The sequence below is a fragment of the Scardinius erythrophthalmus genome, assembly GCF_964197995.2.
Source record: "Scardinius erythrophthalmus genome assembly, chromosome: 20".
Classification (NCBI taxonomy): domain Eukaryota; kingdom Metazoa; phylum Chordata; class Actinopteri; order Cypriniformes; family Leuciscidae; genus Scardinius; species Scardinius erythrophthalmus.
Window position 1 is genome coordinate 12,591,455 of NC_138240.1, and position 21,166 is coordinate 12,612,620.

Below are 21,166 nucleotides of genomic sequence, written 5' to 3' on the forward strand. Positions count from 1 at the left end.
CCATACACTTAGATCATTAAAATAGGGCCCTTTATGTGAAAACGTATTAACGTCAAAAACACATCACATAATGATGCAGCAGTTTCTTCAGTTTCTTTAATCAATACTCAATTGCATTATTGTGGCAGCAAACTATACTTATGGAGTAGTTGAAGGGGAGCATGAACAATTTACATAACTCTGACACAAAAGAATTCTTTGGTCAGCAAGTCCTCAGTTCTTTGAAAATCATAAAAGGGTCTCACTAAGCTATTGACTTCTGCGAAATGGCAATGCGGTCGAAAGAACTCAGAGTCAAGGGCAAGTCAGAGAACAAAGACAAGCTTCCTTATATTAATTTGAATCTGCACTGCAGCTCTTCCCGCATAATAGACTTTTAATGGATTTCATAAAATGTACAATAAAATTCATTGGGATTTATTGACAAATGACTTGTGAAAGAGCTGGGAATAAAGAGGCAATTATTCAGGGTATAAACAGTGACAAAATGTGTAAATGCTCAAACAACCAAGAGACAATTACCATTAACCCTTAAAGGTGCAAGTAATGTTTTCCACTAAAAGTTTTACCCTTGAACTGAAAAACACATCATTAGTGAAGAGATATTGTTGCAAGAAGGAGGGGAAGATTATGAGGGCACATGCATTTTAAACATATTTATAATAAACTGCAATATTCCATAAAAAACAAGAATTGTATATTTGGATTTCATGTTGACTTTAACCATGTTATTAAATGATTAGTGACAGTTTTAATTGTTAGTTTATACCACAGCTAAGTGCTCAGATCAGGTTTAATGATTTCAGTGCACATCTTAAAGTTTAGTAGCGTTTAAAAAGTGGTTTTATCACAAACGGTATGTTCCTTATGATGCTTATGAGCATCCCAGCATGCCTTCAGAAAGCGCCGAATGAATGCAGTTATATACCATATCTCAGGCTTTAAAAGATTGTGAGTGTGTGTGTGTGCCCACACTGAGAGAGTGTGCTGGCTCAAACTGTGATGAGTCATGCAGGAAGTGTAACAGCAGTATCATTAGCATGTTATCCACATCCGCCCACTCAGCCTCTCTCTCTCTCACACACACACACACACACAGAGCTTTCAATTGTTGCAGCTGACAAACACCTCTCATTGATGATGCTAATCGTTGCCCTCTGCTAAGCAGTACATCAACAAAAGACACAAATGCACAGATGTACAAAAATATACAAACGCAGATGCCAAGCACAAAAATGTTCTGCACCAATGTGACAAAATAGCTCAAACCTCCGGCAGGCAATCTTTTTTACCTAGCCAGTCAAAAGCACCAAAAAGTTACCCAGATGCTCAGAAATGGATAAACCAGTTAATGCTAGACTAGTAGATTCAGCTGCCGCCAACTTTCCTCAACATGGAGGGGCTCTTTACATTCATATAAAAGGTCAATTATTCAGAGGAGAAGGAGTTTCAGAAAATGTTCAGTTGGGGCAGCAATGTACCAAGTAGTGTCCTAAATCGAAAATTTATAAATGGAAAAGCACTATGGTAACTTTTCACATTTTATTCTGTGAACATTGAAAACCGTAATCAAACATCAGCAATGATTAAATCTGAGACCAGTGTAGCCATTTATTGAGCACTGCACTTTAGACAGTTAGATTCAATTTAGTCTTATTGTGTTCTTTTAGACCGTCTTTGCATGTCACTCATATCTAATTGAATAACTGTGTGCAGCTCTCAATGTAAAAAAAAAAAAGTATTTTCAAAACATCTAGTCAATAAGCTAAATTAAAGTTTAATCAACGCTCTGTATGAAATTAAACAGAAGTGAAATTAAAAAGATAAAATCTTGCAAGACTGTATGAAAGAATTATTGAAAATTGTAATATGGGGAAAAACTGTTGGATATTTCACATTACTTAGAATCCAATTCTTGGACAAAATTCGCTGTCAAAGCTGTCAGATCAATGGCGTGTATGCAGCTCCCTCTGCTGTGACTAAGTTCATATGGTTCTTCTGTGCTTATATTTTTATGTACGATTTGAATTAACATAGGTTGTATAAGGTTTTTTGAGGCAGGTCTGAAAATAAAGATCTAGACAAACAGCCCAGATTCACCAGGCTTTGCCAAACAGTGAGCAAAAATAGCAATGATAATTGAGTCTTCAAGCTTTGGGCCAAGGCTTATTTTATGCAGCTGCTAGCAAGCAGTGTTCTCAATCAGGATAAGGATAAAGACGAAGATGAGGGCATAGATATGGATGAGCAGAAGGATAAGGTCAAGGATGAGATGAGGATGAGGACAATTATGAGGACAAGGATGAAGAACAGGACAAGGACAGGACTTAACAATGAGGATTTTTCTTGGATCCAAGTTTTATCATAAACAGTGGTTAAATATCAAAGCTGGAGACTTAAATCCTGAAAAGTGAAAGAGCCAGGGGAAAACTGATCAGAGAGAATACCAAGAGGCCTACAGCAACTCTGAAGCAGTTGCAGGAATTTATGACAAAGAGTGGTCATTGTGTGTGGTGAGCAGGATGACCTTGTCCTTGGCCACTCCTCAAGAAAAGCCACATGACTGAGCTTTGCCAAAACACACCTTGAAGACTCTGAGCCCACATGGAAAAAGGTGTTATGGTCAGATGAGACTAAGGGCCCTATTTTTACGTTCTGAGCACATGGTCTAAAGGCAGAGGGTTTTAAGTTAATTAAGTTTTAGGGCCCTATCTTACACCCGGTGCAATGCAACATGTCAGGATAGAAGGAAAAATGGATGGGGCAAAATATCATCAAATTCTTGAGGAAAATCTGCTGCCCTCTGCCAGAAAGTTGTCAATGGGAAGAAGGTTTACCTTCCAACATGACAATGACCCAAAGCACACAGCAAAACTGACAACACAGTGGTTGAAGGAGAAAAAGGTGAATGTTCTTGCATGGCCTAGTCAGAGCCCAGACTTAAACCCAATGAAAATCTGTGGAATGACTTGAAGACTGCAGTCCACAAATGGTCACCATCAAATTTAAGTGAACTTGAGCAGTTCTGCAAAGAAGAGTGGGCAAATATTGCAAAGTCTAGATGTACAAAGTTAGTAGAGACATATCCCATCAGACTAAAGGCTGTAATTAAAGCAAAAGGTGGTTGAACAAAATACTGACACAAGGGGATGATCCTTTTTCCAACTTATTTGTTATAAGTTGCACTGAGTAGATAGTCTTCATTTCAGGCTGCAAAGCAACAAAATGTGATTATTTTAAAGGGGGCTGATTCTTTTATATACCCTTTTCTATATAGATTAAAGCTACAAAAGTTAAGTCAAGAGCAGTGAGTGATTTTCTCTTTTTCTTTTGTTATTTGATTATCCTTAATGACAGCGGGTTTATTAGGCTGCTGTCACTTTAAAACCTGTCGCACATTTTATAGATCTGACACTCATCCCATTTTCTTACAAAACTGGCATTTAGGCATCATTTTGTGTTTCTGTCCATTCATGCGCACCACACCGGTCTCGTATATCTCACAGAGGAGCAACGGAAGCATAAAAGGAAGAGCAGTGACAGTGAAGGACGAGAGAGGACCAGGCCTGTTCATTTACGTTATGTTTTGTTTATGTGTGTGCGGCAGTCGTCCGTAAGGGGCTGTCGCTTTTACTTTAGTTTTGTGTTTGTTTATTTTATATGATTAAAGTAGTAAAACGTTCGCCGGGTCCCGCCTCCTGCTTCCCTGAATAACAAACTTGTTACATTGGTGCCAAAACCCATAAAGGAGGAGGAACGTGCTGTCATACAGCCCTCGCCGCTGTAGGGAATCTGCGGTGCCATCGAGCATGGCTAAGCAGAGTCTGCCGTCATGGGCACTCGAGGCGGTGGGCTGGAGTGAGTTTGTCTGTCGCCACGGCAACTCTCTCCAGCCCACCACCTCAAGCGCCCATATAGTTTTTTTTGTAACATTTATTACTTATTAAATATAAGGTTTTATCATCATATTTTTTTAAATATTATGTTTTCTTTAAAACAACTACAGTATTTGTAATAGATGAAAATTACACAGTTATAATAAATATACAGGAAACTCCAACCATTCAAAGTTAATCTGACAATTTTGACAAAACCTCATATTTAACACTGTACATTAAGGTCCCATTAGTTCACGTTAGTTAATGCATTAACTAACATTCATAAACAATGAGCAATACATTTGTTATAGTATTAATTAACCTTTATTATCCTAAGTTAATAAAAATATGATTGTTCATTATTAGTTCATGTAACCTCAGGTCTATTAAATAATATTAATAGATATAATATGTGATTTAAAAAATGTATTACTATTTAAGATGAAACTCTGGGTTCACACTATGAGTATCAATCCTGTTAAAAACAACAATCCCCTCCTTTTTCTTTCACCTGTCCAGATATACACACCTCTGACGGTTGGGGGTTTCAAACATCTTTCACAGAATGAGAGATGTGTTCAGAGCATCAACAATATCCAGATGACAAAGCATTGAGAGTCACACTCTCTAAAGGTCAACCACCCACACAAGGGCCAATTAGAGCCTGCTGTCAACTGCTATCACATGTGAATTATCACCTCAGAGCTGCAGAGAAGTGACGTCAGGCGATGAGAGTGCACAGATTTTGATGAATATTCCCTCATCCATTCTCTCATACTATTTATCTTGATTTTTCTTTTTGTTTTCTGTCACAATTGTCTCCATCTTTCTTGTTAACACAATGAAGAAAGTGCACTTTTTTTTTTTATTCAAAGCTGCTTGCCAATCACAGATGATGGATTCATCTAATCACCTCTGACCCTGCTAAAGATTCTCTGCTGTACAGTAAATCTTTGAGCTGGGGGTCACCTGTCTTTCATCACATTTGTTGAGCATGAGAACCCGTGACCTGCGATGAGGACAAAAACATAATGAATTATTGATTGATCTAAGTTTAGAAATGACTTTACTATGAAATCCTACATATCTCTGTCAGTGTTTGCATTTCATTGACAAAGGAATTTAAAAACAAAAACACACAGTACTTACTAAAAAATCACTATAGTTATTAATAAGGAAGGAAATGCCAGTGCTTATAAGCAGCAAAATAATAGAGTTAACATTTTTGCATAGGTAAAGATTGCGAATGCTGAACATTCAGCAACTGTGTAGGTCAATGGGAGAGTTTCAATCTTAAATTGAATCTTTAAATTTAAGTATAAAGTTAATAGATAGATAGACACTATGGCTAAATTGTCTACACAACAAAGTTTGGAGTCTATACTGTTAGCAGTTCAGGGTGAATTAATAGCAGAAGTTTAATACAGTACCTGAGATTAAGGATTTAAAGAAATACAACCCAGAACGTCAACGAATATCAATACAGTACTGCCTTGCAAGCACTACAATAAAAAGTACTAAAAGAAATTCCAAGCCCTGTTATATTACCAAAAATACACCAAAAATAACAAAAAGAGGCTTACTTCAACATGACAACAAGTGACGTCCTCGGAGCTGATTTTAGCTCAGCTAAAATAGTTCATCTGACATTCCGCTGACACCGCAGGGAAAGTGACACAACCTGAGCACAATTAAAACAGGCTCTTATGTAAAGTACTGTAGGTGCATATGTCTGTCTAGGTTTCTAAAGCTGTGTTTGGGACACCTGATTAAAGAACACTGAAAGTGTTTCTGCCTCACACCATATATACACAGAGAAGCACCACCATGAAAGGATGAGACACAAAAGGTTTGTCACAAGCTGTCAAAAATGACATTGTTATCCATTTCCACTTCTTCAATTTTACCCCTCTTGTCCCTCTAGTGTTATCTCTCTCTCTCTCTCTCTCTCTCTCTTTCAGTTTAAGGGATGACCAAAGCGGTGTGTCTGCAGTGTGTAAATAATTGCAAACGCATGAGTGCATCTGTCAAACATGGTTACCGGGGTCCAGGCTCCATACAGCAGCACACACAAACACAAACACAAACACAAACACACACACACACACACACACACACACACACACACACACACACACACACACACACACACAAGTCTGCAGACAGCCTTTACAGATCCACACAGCCTGAAACACAACCACACTAGAATACAGACCATCTTATAAAAAACTGCACTGATCCCTCCCACAATCCAAATAGTCCCTGGAAGAATTAAAGAGAGGGGAGAAGAAATTCCCATAATAAAGCTTCTCACTCGAAGTGCTCATGGAGAGGCCATGGACCACGGCTCCAAATCAAACTAATTACTAATTTGTGCTCATTTGCTGACACTTTCCTTCCAAAGTGACTTATATCATGTCATATTAAACCGTGACACAAAGCATCAAGTGATAAACAACATGTCTGTGTGCAGTAAATCTATTTCAGAGATAAATAACATCTCTTTTAGCAAGACTTTCAGTGAATAATGATGTAAATGTCATTCTAATTCAGTATTTTACATGTTCCACAGAAGAAAAAAAACAAGCTGGTTTCTAAAAACACGCTGAATTTTCAGCAACCGTTACTCCAGTCTTCAGTCTTACATGATCCTCCAGAAATCATTCTAATATGCTGATTTGGTGCTCAAGAAACATGTCTTATTATTATCATAATACTATAATATCATTATTATAATTATGTATAAAAAGTCTTACCTATCGCTTTTGATCAATTTAATGCATCCTTGCTGAATACAAGTATGAATTTCTTTGGAAAAAGAAATCTTATTGACTCTGTACTGTAGCTTCAAAAGTCAACAATATTGCCTGTAAAGATACTGGTAATGGCTCTTAGCTTTTCAATTACCAGCCTCAGCCATTAACAACTAGGCTGCATCAACCCACCAAACCCAACCATTTTTATCATCTGAATATTTTGAGCTTTGCACTCACTTTGATCATTTAGATCTTTATTATGGAAAAACAGGAGCAGATGGTGTTTGTGACTGTCGAGAATTTTGGTGGATTTATAATGTATATGTGAGGCTGATCAGAGAGAGACAATGCAACTCTAATCACAGAAATCTGGAGCACACATGTCTGTAGAACGGTCTACATTCTAATACAAAACCCATTACACTGTGGCAATGAAATCAACAATGATTTCCATTGCAGACTACTTTATTCAGACTGTGTTCAGACCACTAGCGCATTTGCTGAAGCACTGAAGGCAATGCTCTACAATTAATTTATTTCAGCATGCAAAAGAGACTAAAGCCCGGCTCAGAGTACAGGAGTTTTTTTTTTTTTTTTTACTTTATTGCCCATATTAAACTGCTGGCAATTTATGCAATATAGTACCAACACATACCCACAAACACTCTCTCAATGAGAGGTTAAAGCAACCAAAAAAAAAAACGGGTCACCTTGTGGTTCAGCTATGTTCAAGAGATATATTAGACTACAGGAGTTTTTAAGGCCCTGTTTACACTAGTGCATTTTTGTTTTAAAATGCATAACTTTTGCTACTGTTACACCTGCCGTCTGCACTTCACTACAGAGTTTTGACCCTCTAAAACGGAGACTTTTGGAAACGCTGCAGACCCCGTTTTAGTTTGAAAACTCCAGGGTTGCGTTTCAGTGTAAATGGACCAAAACAGATACTTTTTAGAAGCCATTGTGCAGTTTAACTCTGCATTTTGTAATACTGCTTGCTTACATGACCAAGAGGCAAGCTATTATTAGAGCAATAGGCAGCTGTTTACAATAAGCGCATACCCAGTGTGCATGACTGATCACGTGACATGCATTTCTGGTCATGTCGCGTAGTGTGGACGGAGATCTGGTTGCGGGACTGGTTGCATCACGCACATAAGGAGAATCTTCACAGATTTTCTTCATTCAAATCTCAAACCTGCACAAACTAGAGATTTGTGATTTGAAAATCGTGGCGCATCACACACTACAAGATATTCTTAAGATTACCATGCCAGATTTAGCATCTCACGTGATCTCAAGGGGAAGCCAATGTAAACAAAATGGATACCGTGTCGCGGCAATTTTCTGTAGACATTATATGAGGAGACACTGTAAAGGCTGTCGTGTTGTTGCCACATTTCAACCAGCTGTTCCTTCATCTCCATTATCCTACAGACCCATACAGCTTCTTGTTGTTTCGAGATCGCCATTTCAAAAGTTCCGTCACTTCCGTCTCCTTGTATACTTGTCTCTCATTGGCTATTGTGGAAGTACTGACGTAATCATCCCGATTTAAAATCCTAAATATCAAATATGTTTGACATTGTCGGGGTGGCCCGATGTGACCGCGAGCAGATCGTGAGGTTTAAGATTTGATCTGTAAACACCTCACATTAAAAGATAATCTGGGCCGAACGTCGAAACCGACCGATGCCCTGGACACGATTGTTTCTCTTTGTCATGTCAGGAGCGGTAAATCGAGTCATTTGTTTCAATCATCCAAATAAAACTTAATCTCATTAACCCTCCCTTTAATGGAAACTTTAGATTATGGAATAAATAAATAATTTTGGGTGATGAAAATGTGTGCAAATAGGGAAGTTCTACAATGGCAAAGGGAAACTTTTGTTATGCTTGATTTACAATATTCCCAACTTCAGTCTGATTACAACAATTTGTGCAACACATTTCTGCACAGATTATTTTATGGTTAGAAATAGGACCTAATGAACCTTTACTTAGAACATGTGTACCTTAAAAGACAAAAACAATCATTTAAAGATTGTCCACACATGATATGACCCCTTTAAGACGAAGTCACATCATAACTTCTGTAAAAAATAAACTTACTGAATATACATTATTGAATTTCCTAAACGTTTGGTTGGAGTCATAGCTTACTGTATTCTGGCAGTCTCTGTTGAGCAGCTGGAGCAGGTCAGATTCGAAGACCTCCACGGAGGGGAAGAGTACCACACGTAGGCCATCCAACACACACGAGAAGCTCTTCAACAGACGAGGCTTCTGCAGTGCATCTGCTGCAACAGAGATGGCGTGAATATAACATTAACATTGTACTAATTTCCTGCATGCACAGCCAATTCCATCCAGCCATTTTATTATTTTCCTTTATATTTAATGGCTATTCATTTTTTACAACATTGCAGCAACAAAGGAATTAATTAAACATCAAAAATTAATTTATCAGCACACTTCAGGATGCCAAGATCCTCTTACTCATGGCAATCAATTCAAATATGAATAAAAAAACAGAACAAGTGCATGGGATAACAAACTACTGAGCAATGCACAAGAGAGCTCAACGTGTTCCAGAAGTAGGGAAAAATCCATGGAGTGTAGGCCAACGTAATGGAGCTCCATGTGGCCCAAATTCCTCTTTTGATTTAAAAAAGAATTAGGACCAATGATAATTTGTCATTTGGAGTATGTGTCTGGCTGCAGCATCATAGACACATTTCCTCCAGCTGAGATCTTTGGCTGGCCCCATTTCTGCTCTCAGTGGGGGTTTCGCTGAGGAGCGTTTCATTGTCTATTGAGAAATTCTCCTGCATATCCAAGCCATTTTTGTTTCTTTTTGGTAAAAACAAAAATCTAGCTCACTTACCCACAGGGGTCTAAGCAACTCTACAATCGATTCAAAAATCATTTGAGTGATATGAAAATGGTCACATCACGCGCTTGTGATTGTCAAGCTTTGCTGGTCTGCATCGGCACATCCAAACACGCTCAACTTACGGCGAAGATAACCTGCTCTTCCTTGATGTTTTATTTAGACGTCTCAGAGAAATATGCCGAAAAATAAGAATGCAATAAAATAAACCCTTCACGTAGAGACAGGTTAAGTGAATCACCCTCCATAATTCATTTAAAGAAAAACATTTGTTATACAGCATTAACCACTAAGCTAACTGTGGTTTCTATAATTGATGTGCATTCCCCAGTGAAAGCTGTCTATAAATCAGATTCTTCTTAGAAGTATTAGACTTGAATGTTTACATGATACATGAGGATTCATTTCAAAGCTCAATGATTTTTGGAGAGAAATCTAACCTGGAATTTAGGAAGAATTTTTAATAATATTTGTGTGAGGTAAACTTTAATTTTTATCTTTTTGAAATAAGTCTTTTTGCTCAGCAAAGCTACATTTATTTGATAAAAATACAGTAAAACCAGTAATATAGTGAAAATGTAATTTATTCTTATCAATGTTGAAAACAGTTGTTCTGCTCAATTTTGTGGAAACCATGATAAAACATTCAAGTGAACAACATTTCTCTTGAAATTGTAACATTATGTCCCACCGGTTTCACAGACGAGCCTTACACCTAATCCATATCTTCAAATATATCTTAAAATTGTTTTTTTCTCAAGATGCACACCAGTAATGTTTTTTTCTAAGGCACGTTTATAAAAGCTACTTAGATGTCCTGGTCTAATCCTGGCTTAATCTAAGACCAGTGTGTGAAACCAGGACAGGCCTAAATGTCTTTACTGTCACTTTTGATCAATTCAATGCATCTTTACAGAATAGTAAATAAATAAATAAATAAATACATAAATACATAAATACATACATACATACATACATGCATACATACATACATACATACATACATACATACATACATACATACATACATACATACATACATACATACATATAATTGACCCCACTTGAATGGTAAGTGCAAGAGAGGCATATTTCTATAATTTAATTGTATATATATATATATGTATATATGTATATATGTATGTATGTATGTATGTATGTATGTATGTATGTGTATATATATATATATATATAGATGAATATATATATATTTATTTATTTATTTATTTATTTTTATTTATTTTTTTTTCAAAAACAGTGCGTCTTAAATTAACACTTTTTTCAATATGATAAAAGTAAATCAAAATTCAGAATCTGTCTTCTGAAGCCATACAACTGCTTTGTGTGAGAAACAGAGCGAAAAAGATATTGGGTTTTTTACATTTTCAAACGACTATCTGATTCAGTGTTTTGAACATAAGAACTTGCTGGATATTTATTCATTTATATATTTTTGCTTATTTTTTATGATTTCTCACTAAGCAGAGCTCGGACCAATAACATGATTTTTAGTGAACAACCACCTACATTTGGGTCTGTTCATCACAAAAAGTTGTGTGTGTGTGTGTGTGTGTGTGTGTGTGTGTGTGTGTGTGTGTGTGTGTGTGTGTGTGTGTGTGTGTGTGTGTGTGTGTGTGTGATACACAGGTTGCTGTGGCAGCAGACAGCAGGCCCGCTGGTTTGAATGAGTCACAACCAGGAGAGTTTCACTTTCACGGATCACTCAGCCATACACAAACACAGTCTTTCACTGTTTAGCTTTAACACACTCACACACACAGTCTGCCACTATCAAAGCCAGGCCCGGAGAGCTCCGACGCACTCAGACATTTACTGTACACACAGTCTGGTACCTCAAACACACTGCACAATCACTCTACACTCAACCACACAAACACACACACACACACACATACACACACACACCAAACCAGGCTTATCTGTACAGCAGCACTGAGGCCTGACAGCCAAACAAGTGCAGCCTCGTCAGGACATTACAGCGCACAAACACTCCACCACTGCAGAGGAAGAGAGATGTGCTACAGAAGGTCTCATAGGAGAATGGAGGAAATTCAATGTGCCTCTTAAACATCTCATGTTTGTTATTGTTTTTAAAGTTATGGGTACTGCATTTTCTCTACTGCAGGAGTTCCTTCTATTAGTTTAACTCCTAAGACTCCTAAGAATTAATTTACTTCAAATACCACCTGATATTTTAAATAATGCTAACCTTTCCATAAATACAATGTATTTCACAACTTCACACTTTTGTATTCTCAATCATTCTAATGTTATTTTTCGCAGCTTGAACTATACATCTTTAATGAGGTAGATAATAAATGTGTACATTCAAGGTTAAAACTTTTTAATTGAAAGTGGCTTGCTACTTTTATTCACCTTTTATATTTTTTAAAGCCAAATTAAATAGTCCTGAAGTGTGACTAATTAATTTGAAAAAGTAAAAATACACCATGTAGTCTTTCAATTAATATTAGGTGGTAAAATGTAATGTAGACTAATTAAACAAATGAAAAAAAGTGTTATTTCAAGTAGTTCAAGTAGTTTCAAGTACGGTAGAAAGTAGTAGATGAAGTACAGAATTTCACACTGACTGCTACTAAGTTACATTTTAGACATTTATGGCAGTAAAAAGATTAATTATTAAGATACATTTTTACCTTGGTTATCAATAGGCAATGGCTAAAATAGGTAAATAATAAATTAAATATTTTCACACTGACTCTGCTGTTTCAACCCAATTACTGTACATATTAGACATTTTTATTATGGCTGTCAATAGGCAATGACAAATTATTATGATTAATTATCACCTTGGCTGCCAATAGGCAATGATTAATTATTACCTACCTACTGATAAAATAGCTAAATAATATACGTAATACTTTCACACATTGACTCTACTGTTACAACCCAATTACATATTACACATTTTTATTATGGCTGTCAATAGGTAATAATTGTTTCAAATTCGTTTTTGATGATATTAAATTAAATACTAAATAATCATTTTAACGCTGCTCATCATATTGAATTAATCTGAACTTCCCCTGGGAAACCCTCTTCTCTACAGAACAACAGAACCTTTCTCAGGCATTAAGCATGTGTTTCCCATTCATTGACTTATCTGTGGCGTCCCACCGCAATATCAACATTGACCGCCACAAATAGATTTCAGTGCGTCCCATTCATTAACTAGATTGTGGCGGCCCGAAAATATATTTAAACTTCTTATAATAACATAAAAGGTCTTTATTGTTGTGTTTTGCGCCATTGCTGTCAAACAAACTAAAATCGAAAGAGAGATAAGGCTCTTGCTGCATCTCAAATCACCTACTAATACTATGACCTAAAAGTATGTACTCTTTTTGTTAAGAAAAAGTAGATACTTTTGAGTGTGTAGCTTTGGGACATACTCTTTTGTTCAATTTGCACACTGAATATGGATTGGAGTTCTAAATTTTAAACTCTCAAAGTGCACCAGATTTATGAATTTAAATTTAAAATGTACAAAGTGTTCTTCCGAGGGGGCATGCCCCCAGACCCACCAAAGTTTCAAAAATCCTGTGGGAAACACTGATGTCTGTTAACCTACACAAAACTGGTGGGTGTGTCACAAAACAGTGTTATGATCAATGATGTGCTGAGACTAATGGGAAACTGAAGGTGTTTTTTCACTTAGATACAATTAAAGCAATAAAATCAAGATGCGGCTCGTGAAATTTGGCTTTTATAACACCCACTCAAGAAAAGTTTATAAGAATCATTATCAGACGGAATATATTGCTTTTGGATCTTGGAATGAACTGCTTTGAATCATGTCTTATTAACCGTATTAACAGTCAGGGGGAAAACATCTCTCTTTCTCTTCTTTCAGTCTGTGTGGAGGCCCAGGAGGATGCAGAATATAGCACTCAAACATTTCAGATGCAGTTCAAAGAGAAACCTGCTCCAGAGGAATCCCATTCCTACATCTGCTCATCGGTTTATAATGAGGGCGAGAGAGAGGGGGAGATAGAAATATCACTGTGGAATAATTCTCTAATTTCCTGCGTCCCTCTGCGGATCTAAACTGCGGTCGTGGGTCACGCTCCCTGTGAGATATTTGGAGTGCTAGAGGATTAGCGCGACATTTTGCTCAACTTCCAATCCCTTCTCCTCTGCGAAACCCACCATGGTTCATTACTACCGTTCAAAAAGTCTGTCTTTACCCACCCCTGAAAGCAGCTCAGAACAAAAATCCAAAAAGAGACGAGTCATGAGCACAGTGCTGTGAGTCGGAAAACTTGTGAAAATGCTTCGGCTTCAGGGTCTCATTTATGACCTGGTTTGGCATGAAGCGATTCTGAAGCTAATCAAGGGAATGTCCTGTGAAACGGGGAGCGCTCTTTCATGAGGATTCTAGAGTTCCTTCTGCTGTCTCCATGGCAACACAGTCTCTCATTACAGATGAGCAGTCATCAAATGCCATTTGATTGTTTTATAACTGTAGTGAACATCTAGCACATTAATGCCTTTTCTCTTTATTCTCATTCAAATGATAAGCTGAGAGGGGGCATTGTGGGTAAGCCTACCTGTGCCTGTGTCCGTGGAGAACACAACGCCAGGGATGCGGTCATGTCCAGATACTAGAATGTTTGGTGGGAGCAGGTGCATGATGGGAGTGAGAGCTGGGTGTGGCTGTATGGAGTAGAGCAGCTGAGAGCCCTCCATCACTGATAATACAGCATTCACTACAGAGAGAGAAAGAGAGTGTCATGGATTACTGTTGAACTTCACAGGAATATGCCACAATTCTAGGATTTCACATTTTCTAAGAGTGCAAAACTCACCACCACAATGCAAAAGAGTTGCCAAGTGGCTCAAAAGATGTTCTGGGTTTTGCTTAATGGTTGCTAGGTTATTTTGGGTGGTTGCTAGGTGTTACTTACTGTAATATATACAATCAGCAACGCATCATAGAATAGGGAAATAAATCACTGTTGCCAGTTACTCATTAATTCCAACTGGAATTCATTCTAATTCATTCCAATTAGCCATTAAAAAAAATAAAACACGCAAAAAATAAAACAGTTGAAAACAAAAAATATACATTTTTAATTAAAGCAAAATACAGTACATACTACCATTTAAAGGTTTGGGGGTGCTAAGATTATTTTCTTATCAAAGGTAAAGTAAAAACAGTAATGTTGTGAAATGTTATTAATATTTAAAATAACTGTTTTATGTTTTAACATATTTTAAAATGTAATTAATTCCTATGATCGAAAAGCTACATTTTCAGCAGCCATTACTCCAGTCTTCAGTGTCACATGATCCTTCAGAAATCATTCTAATATGCTGATGTGGTACTTATTATTATCAATATTGAAAATAGTTGTGCTGCTTTTTGATGAAACCGTGATAGATTCTTCGATGAATAGAAAGCTCAAAACAACAGTATTTATTTGAAATACATATTTTTTACTGTCTTCACTGTCACATCTAATCACTTTAATGCACCCTTGTTAAATAAAGCAATTCATTTATTTACAAAAAAATATCATAGTGACCCCAAACTTTTGCTTTAAAAAATATTATTAAAAACAAACAAATATGCAATATATAGAATTATTCAATGTTAGAAATGTTAGAAATGTCATTTCAATCATCATTGGCAGGTGTGCTAAAAAGTAAAGTTTGGATTCTGATGTCATACTAGATGTCAAAGTAGTAGCCTACCTATATGCCTTTTCTAGTCCCTCCTTCAGTGTTAGTTTATTGGAATTTAGGGATGTACCGATACCGATACCAGTATCAGTACTGGTATTGAGCCGATACTGAGCTCATGTACTCATACTAGTAAAAATGCTCCGATACCAACAACCGATACCAGGCAGCGTTTGTACACTTGTGTCCAGACAAAGAAACACGGACAACAGAGTATAATGGGGATAAAAAGAAGGTTGTCTATGAATTAAGTAAATGTATCTTATTAGTGGAATAAAATAGTAACACATAGCTGTGGTGCACGAACTGATAAGAGAAAAACGCGCAGTGGATTGAGCGCGCAGCGGCACAGACGCGAGAGCTGGTCAGTGGAACGTCAGTGGAAAGTTTGTAGTTCAGTCGGATGTCAATGGCAAAGAAAGTAAAACGAGGAATGATGTAGCTTATTATTTACATTAACTGACGAGAGAGAGAGAGAGAGAGAGAGAGAGAGAGAGAGAGAGAGAGAGAGAGAGAGAGAGAGAGAGAGAGAGAGAGAGAGAGAGAGAGAGAGAGAGAGAGAGAGAGAGAGAGAGAGAGAGAGAGAGAGAGAGAGAGAGAGAGAGAGAGAGAGAGAGAGAGAGAGAGAGCAATTCTGTTGAATGCTCTTGATTGCTGATCGTTCACTCAGCACATGTTATTTGGATTAAAAGTAAATTGTATATGCAAGTAAAACATTAACTGTTGCCTGATTTATGTATAACGAGTGATTCCCTACATTATTACAGGACATGTACAAGTCAAGAAGTTCCATGAACGCAAACATTCAAAGCACGCTTACCCGAAAACCAGCGCCTCAGCGCACGAATACTTAATTGAATTGTCTTTCACGTCTCTTGAACATAGGCAGTATATTCAAATAAGGTCCGTGCGTTCAGTCTTAAAGGGGCAGCAGTCTTATAAACCTGCTGCTAGGGCTGGGCAATAAAACGATAACGATAATTATCGCGATATAATTTTTCTGGATAAAACGATATCAAGAGTTCGATAAATGTTCGATAATGTTTATGCGCCAAAAGCGGAACGAAACTCATTTGAACCGCGCGCCACACGAACCGTTTATCCGCTCGGCTCAAAGTCCAAACGGCAGCGCAGCACGAGCTCACTAGAGCAGATGCGTTTACTCTGATCGGTCTCGGTCACGAAATCCAGTGAGAAGTGCTCGAATTCAGCGAAGAACACAAATGTCTCAGTGATTTAAACCAGTTTAAAGGCAGATGAAACAGCACTGACAAACAGGATAAACACTGCGCAATGATACAGTCAGAAGGCTTTTCCGTCTACAAATTCCCATCATTTACCATGGATTTACTGTAACGTTACCCTAGTAATATTAACCGCACCATGAAATGTGGGATATACAAATTGAATTGTATTATATTATTAGACAATGTATTAAAGGACTAATGGAATATCATTACAGTATTTAATAATGCATTTAGGCTACTGTTTTTCATACAAATACCATAGAAACCATAAAGTTACATTTTGCCATGATAGTGAGGTGTTACAGGCTATGCCTGCTTTCATCTGTGGTTCTGGTTATCATGATCTAAATGCATGATACTGGATGACCAATGGTTAAGTTTGATAAAACTCAAACAGTCAGAATATTACATTTTACCAAATAAAAATTAGCACATGCAAAAACTAAGAAATTAATTGTCCAATAAATATATTTATTTTGTTAAGGAAAAATGACAAATGTTTGAATGTTCTACCTCAGATTTGTGAAATGTTCACCAGTTTGGCAAGTGTTTGTCCTGATATGTTCTGACAATAAAGAGTAGTTTAAAACCACAGTTAACGCTCTGGTTTCTACAACTTTCACTTAAGAGCAAAAATCTGCCTTAAAACTTGAAAGAAATAAAGATTTGACTTTTATCGACTCGTGATAATTTCGATATCGACTGATATAAAAAAAAATTATCGTGATATTTTTTTTGGGCCATATCGCCCAGCCCTACCTGCTGCTGTGTTTTAATGTTAATCAAACAAAGGACAAATAAATTACTCTCTTGACTAAATAGGCTACCTTTTGTAACTTTACAAAAAGATCCATCTATATTTAATTTATTCAGTAATGAATATGCAGGGGGGTCACATTTGATTGACTACTGTAGTTTTTGTTGTAGTATCAAAATTGGAATAAACAATTGATATTTCACTTTTCTCTAAACATTTGTACCACTGACCCAATCCTCAGCACTGATCCCTGCTGGAGCAGCTATTACTATTAAATGAAAGATAAAATATGATAGACCAACAGAATGATGAGTGAAAGTAACAGAAGCTCATACAATACATTTTAGCAGGCTTAATTAAGCATGAAAATAACTGAGGGAAATATTTATTTGATGAACAAATTAAGCCAACTAATATGATTTATATTATTTTGGTTTCTCTACCAATACATTTAAAAATTACAAATGCAGTGAAAAAACAGGTATCGGTTACACGGTATCTGTATCGGACTCGTTCTAGAAAAAGTGGTATTGGTTCATCCCTATTTATTGCCCAGTTTATAATACATCTTTTCAGCTAAAAAATCTAAAAAGTAATATCACGTCTCTCCTATACAAGCCACCCAGTTTGAGGTATTGTGGTATTATGTATGTAGCTCAAACAGAGTGGGACAAATTACACACTTAAGTTAACGTCTAACCTCAAGTATGAGCAATAATAATAATGGTGCTTGTCTTAGCAAGCACCACTAATATCTATAAACAGATCAAAAGTGGGATACTGTCAAAACCCACAGCACAGAAAAATCTAGATTTATATGAACCCAAGGTTTACACATCATTGTAAAACCTTCTGTGTCCTGTATTAAGAAAAACATCCCTGTCAAAGCTGTGCTGTTGACTGCACCCAATGAAACTCACCATCATAAAATATTACAAAAAACGAAGGGATATTTGTATAGAAATGGGACAACATGCAAGGGCACAAGCGGAGAGTTTCATTTCATGCTAGAGTCAACAACTATTTTGTATGTTAGCAATCTCCACTTTAATTTAATTTCACCACATTTCTTTCCACTCTACATTATATTGAGAATACTTTTACTGTCAGACACATTCATAGCAAAGGAAAAATATCCACATGAACCCCATTTGAGTTGCTAAATCTTATTTACTTTTAAAACAGGCGCTTTATGTCTTATGTTCTCAGGTAAAGCAGCACCAATGAGTGAAGTTAACGCTTAGATATTGAAATCTCACAAAGGCAGCACATGTAAGAGAACTTATATAAGGCTTTTAGATGTGTCCACAAGGCCAAAGAAAAGTTTCCCACAGCACAACTGGACATGGTTCCATATATTTTCAGTTTTATTGCTTATGTGCTATTCTTTGTTGTGCATATCTGTGTGAAAGAAAGAGCAGGCTGGTGTGAAACCGCTGAAAGACAGGCCCACTCAAGCCAGTCTGCGTCATTATATTTCAGCAGAGCTCTCCATTTTTCATTAGGCCATTTATTCCAGACATGGATACATGCGCGCACACATTACGCTCCATTACTTCGAAGCCATATTACACAGAACCGTGCATCACTGCCGCTCAATCGGAAAAAACACCGGCTGGTTCTGAATGGAACGAACACGTGTGCGCACACCTATCTGACTTGAGAAAATGGATGTCGGTGACACCTGCATACACCCGGTGCAAGGTGACACCACACATATTTTCATTCACATACCATACGAGCAAGAATATGCTGACTTATTTTGGATTTTCTGTCGTTTTTGGGGGAGTGAAATCTGTACTATGGATTTAAAATGTACTAAACATTACCAGACAAAATCCAAAAAGAAAGAAAGAAAGAAAAGGAGAAGAAAAAAGACGTCCTTCTAAAGGCCCACACACATTCTGGAACAATGCCATTACCCGAGAGCAAGCGCAATCACTTTATCAGACTAACTCATTTTAATTGGTCACAATCGCACTTTGCTTACTCTGTGCCGCTGTGCAAATCACTGAGCTGCTGTATGTCATTTTGTTCACTCTCAATAACGGCTCTGAGTGGAGCTTGCCTAATGGTTAAGGATCAGGGCTTTTAAAGGAAAGGTTACAGGTTCAATCACAAGTAGGGTGACAAAATTACTTATCTAATGGACCAATCTGTACAATTATAGTACAACAAATTGGATTAAAAAACATCCAGTTAGTAGCAAATAAACATGCTGTTCTAATGATTATGTATTAGCAGGCCCAAAAAGAATCAGCCCACTTTTTCTATTCTCTACACTGATTTTGGTAGACAATCTGCAGAATGCAATGATGTGTGATGGAAGCACCAATCCTGAGGAAATCTGTTAACAGATTTAGTGTGGGCCTGCATATTTCTTGCCTTTGAAGCAAAGTTCATCATCTGCTGCTTTATTATGCAGCACTATGCATTTTAAATATATGTGTGTATTTTCCTGTTTCACTTTATCTGTATAAATGAGATACCTGCTAAGGTGTAATATTACTGCAATTACACTGTTCAAAAGTTTGGGGTCGGTAAGTTTATGAAAGAAGTTTCTTATGCGTACCCAGGTTGATAAAAAAAAAACGTAATATTGTGAAATATTATTAGAATATATTTAAATATATTTTGAAATGTTCAAAGTTAAAAAAAAAAGTTCAAAAGAACAGCATTTGAAAAAGAAATCTTGTGGAACATTATAAATGTCTGATCAATTTAAAAAGTATTAATTTCTTTGAAAAACAAATATTTTATGTATGTAAATAGTTTGTGTATTTATTTTGGTTTTATTTTAATAACAATTTAAAAAAAAAAAATTTTTTTGTTTTTTTTTTTTTTGGAAAAAGTGATCAGGACACATTGCAGTGTTGTATCTCCATATAGGCTCAACACGTGTGAAGCATACGCACAAGCCACTGCTCCAAAAACAGCACTATAATTGTTAACATTAAAATATAAAATAGCAATCAGTGTACCGGAACCTTCAGCTTTATGTCCACCAACTTTGTCACTGATTCCCAGTGAATACTTCATAATTAAACCTATAATGTTGGCCTTTCGAGGTTATTATGCATTTCTTTCACGGGTGAAGGGACAGCAAATGTAACATCAACATGGCTTTGCATCTATTTGTCTATATTCTGAAGGAGTGACTAAGCCTCTGTGCTTGTCAAAATCAGCCATCTACAAACACTGAAGTGTGTCAAAATAGGCATTCTAATCTTCTGAGATGAAAAACTGCTCATTTATTCTCACAGCTCTCCCTGTCTCTCTTCCACACACAAACACATGCGCCCAGACAAACACATCAAAAAAAGCACTGATTTCAATGAGCCAGAATTATTAGGCTTTGCCAGTGCTGTTTACATGTCCTCTATGCCAGTAGTTCTCAACTTGTGGGTCGTGATCCAAAAATGTTCTGCTGCAAAAAGCAGGGAAAAATCAATGCAGGATGGGGAAAAAAATATGTAACCAACCATGCAAATAACTGAACATTAAGTATAGCAAAAAAAATTCTTATTTTGCTATACTTATATCCTAGAAAAACTTCAAAACTACATGGTAAAAGAAAATATCTTGAATTCTCCCATGGTTCTTCCTAAACATCTGTTAAGGGTTTTTTTCCAAGTCAGTGTGGTTCATTTGTCTTATTCACTATTATTTGTAAAGCTGCTTTGAATAAATCTGTATTGTGAAAAGTGTAAAGCAATTCAAACTGAACTGAACTAAACTAAACTGAATTACATTTATCTGAAGAGAACCAAATTAACCTGAATTAATTTTAATTAATGAAAATGAATTAAACTTAAATGAAGTAAACTCAAATTAAATCAAAACAGACTTATTTGAATCAAATTAGAATTGAATCTAATTTCATTAAAAATTAATTGAGTTCAATTGAC

At 36.6% G+C, this 21,166-nt stretch overlaps 1 protein-coding gene across 1 annotated transcript in view; it reads right to left on the bottom strand.

The window, feature by feature from the left end:
• Window positions 1–21,166, bottom strand: part of nphp4 (nephronophthisis 4) — a gene marked incomplete at its 5' end in the record, with an annotated part of 186,049 nt that overhangs the window by 117,344 nt on the left and 47,539 nt on the right. Inside the window, 2 exons of the mRNA XM_081348752.1 lie at window positions 8,798–8,931; window positions 14,120–14,278. Coding sequence (XP_081204878.1) covers window positions 8,798–8,931; window positions 14,120–14,278 — 293 coding nt within the window. The remainder of the gene's footprint in view (window positions 1–8,797; window positions 8,932–14,119; window positions 14,279–21,166) is intronic.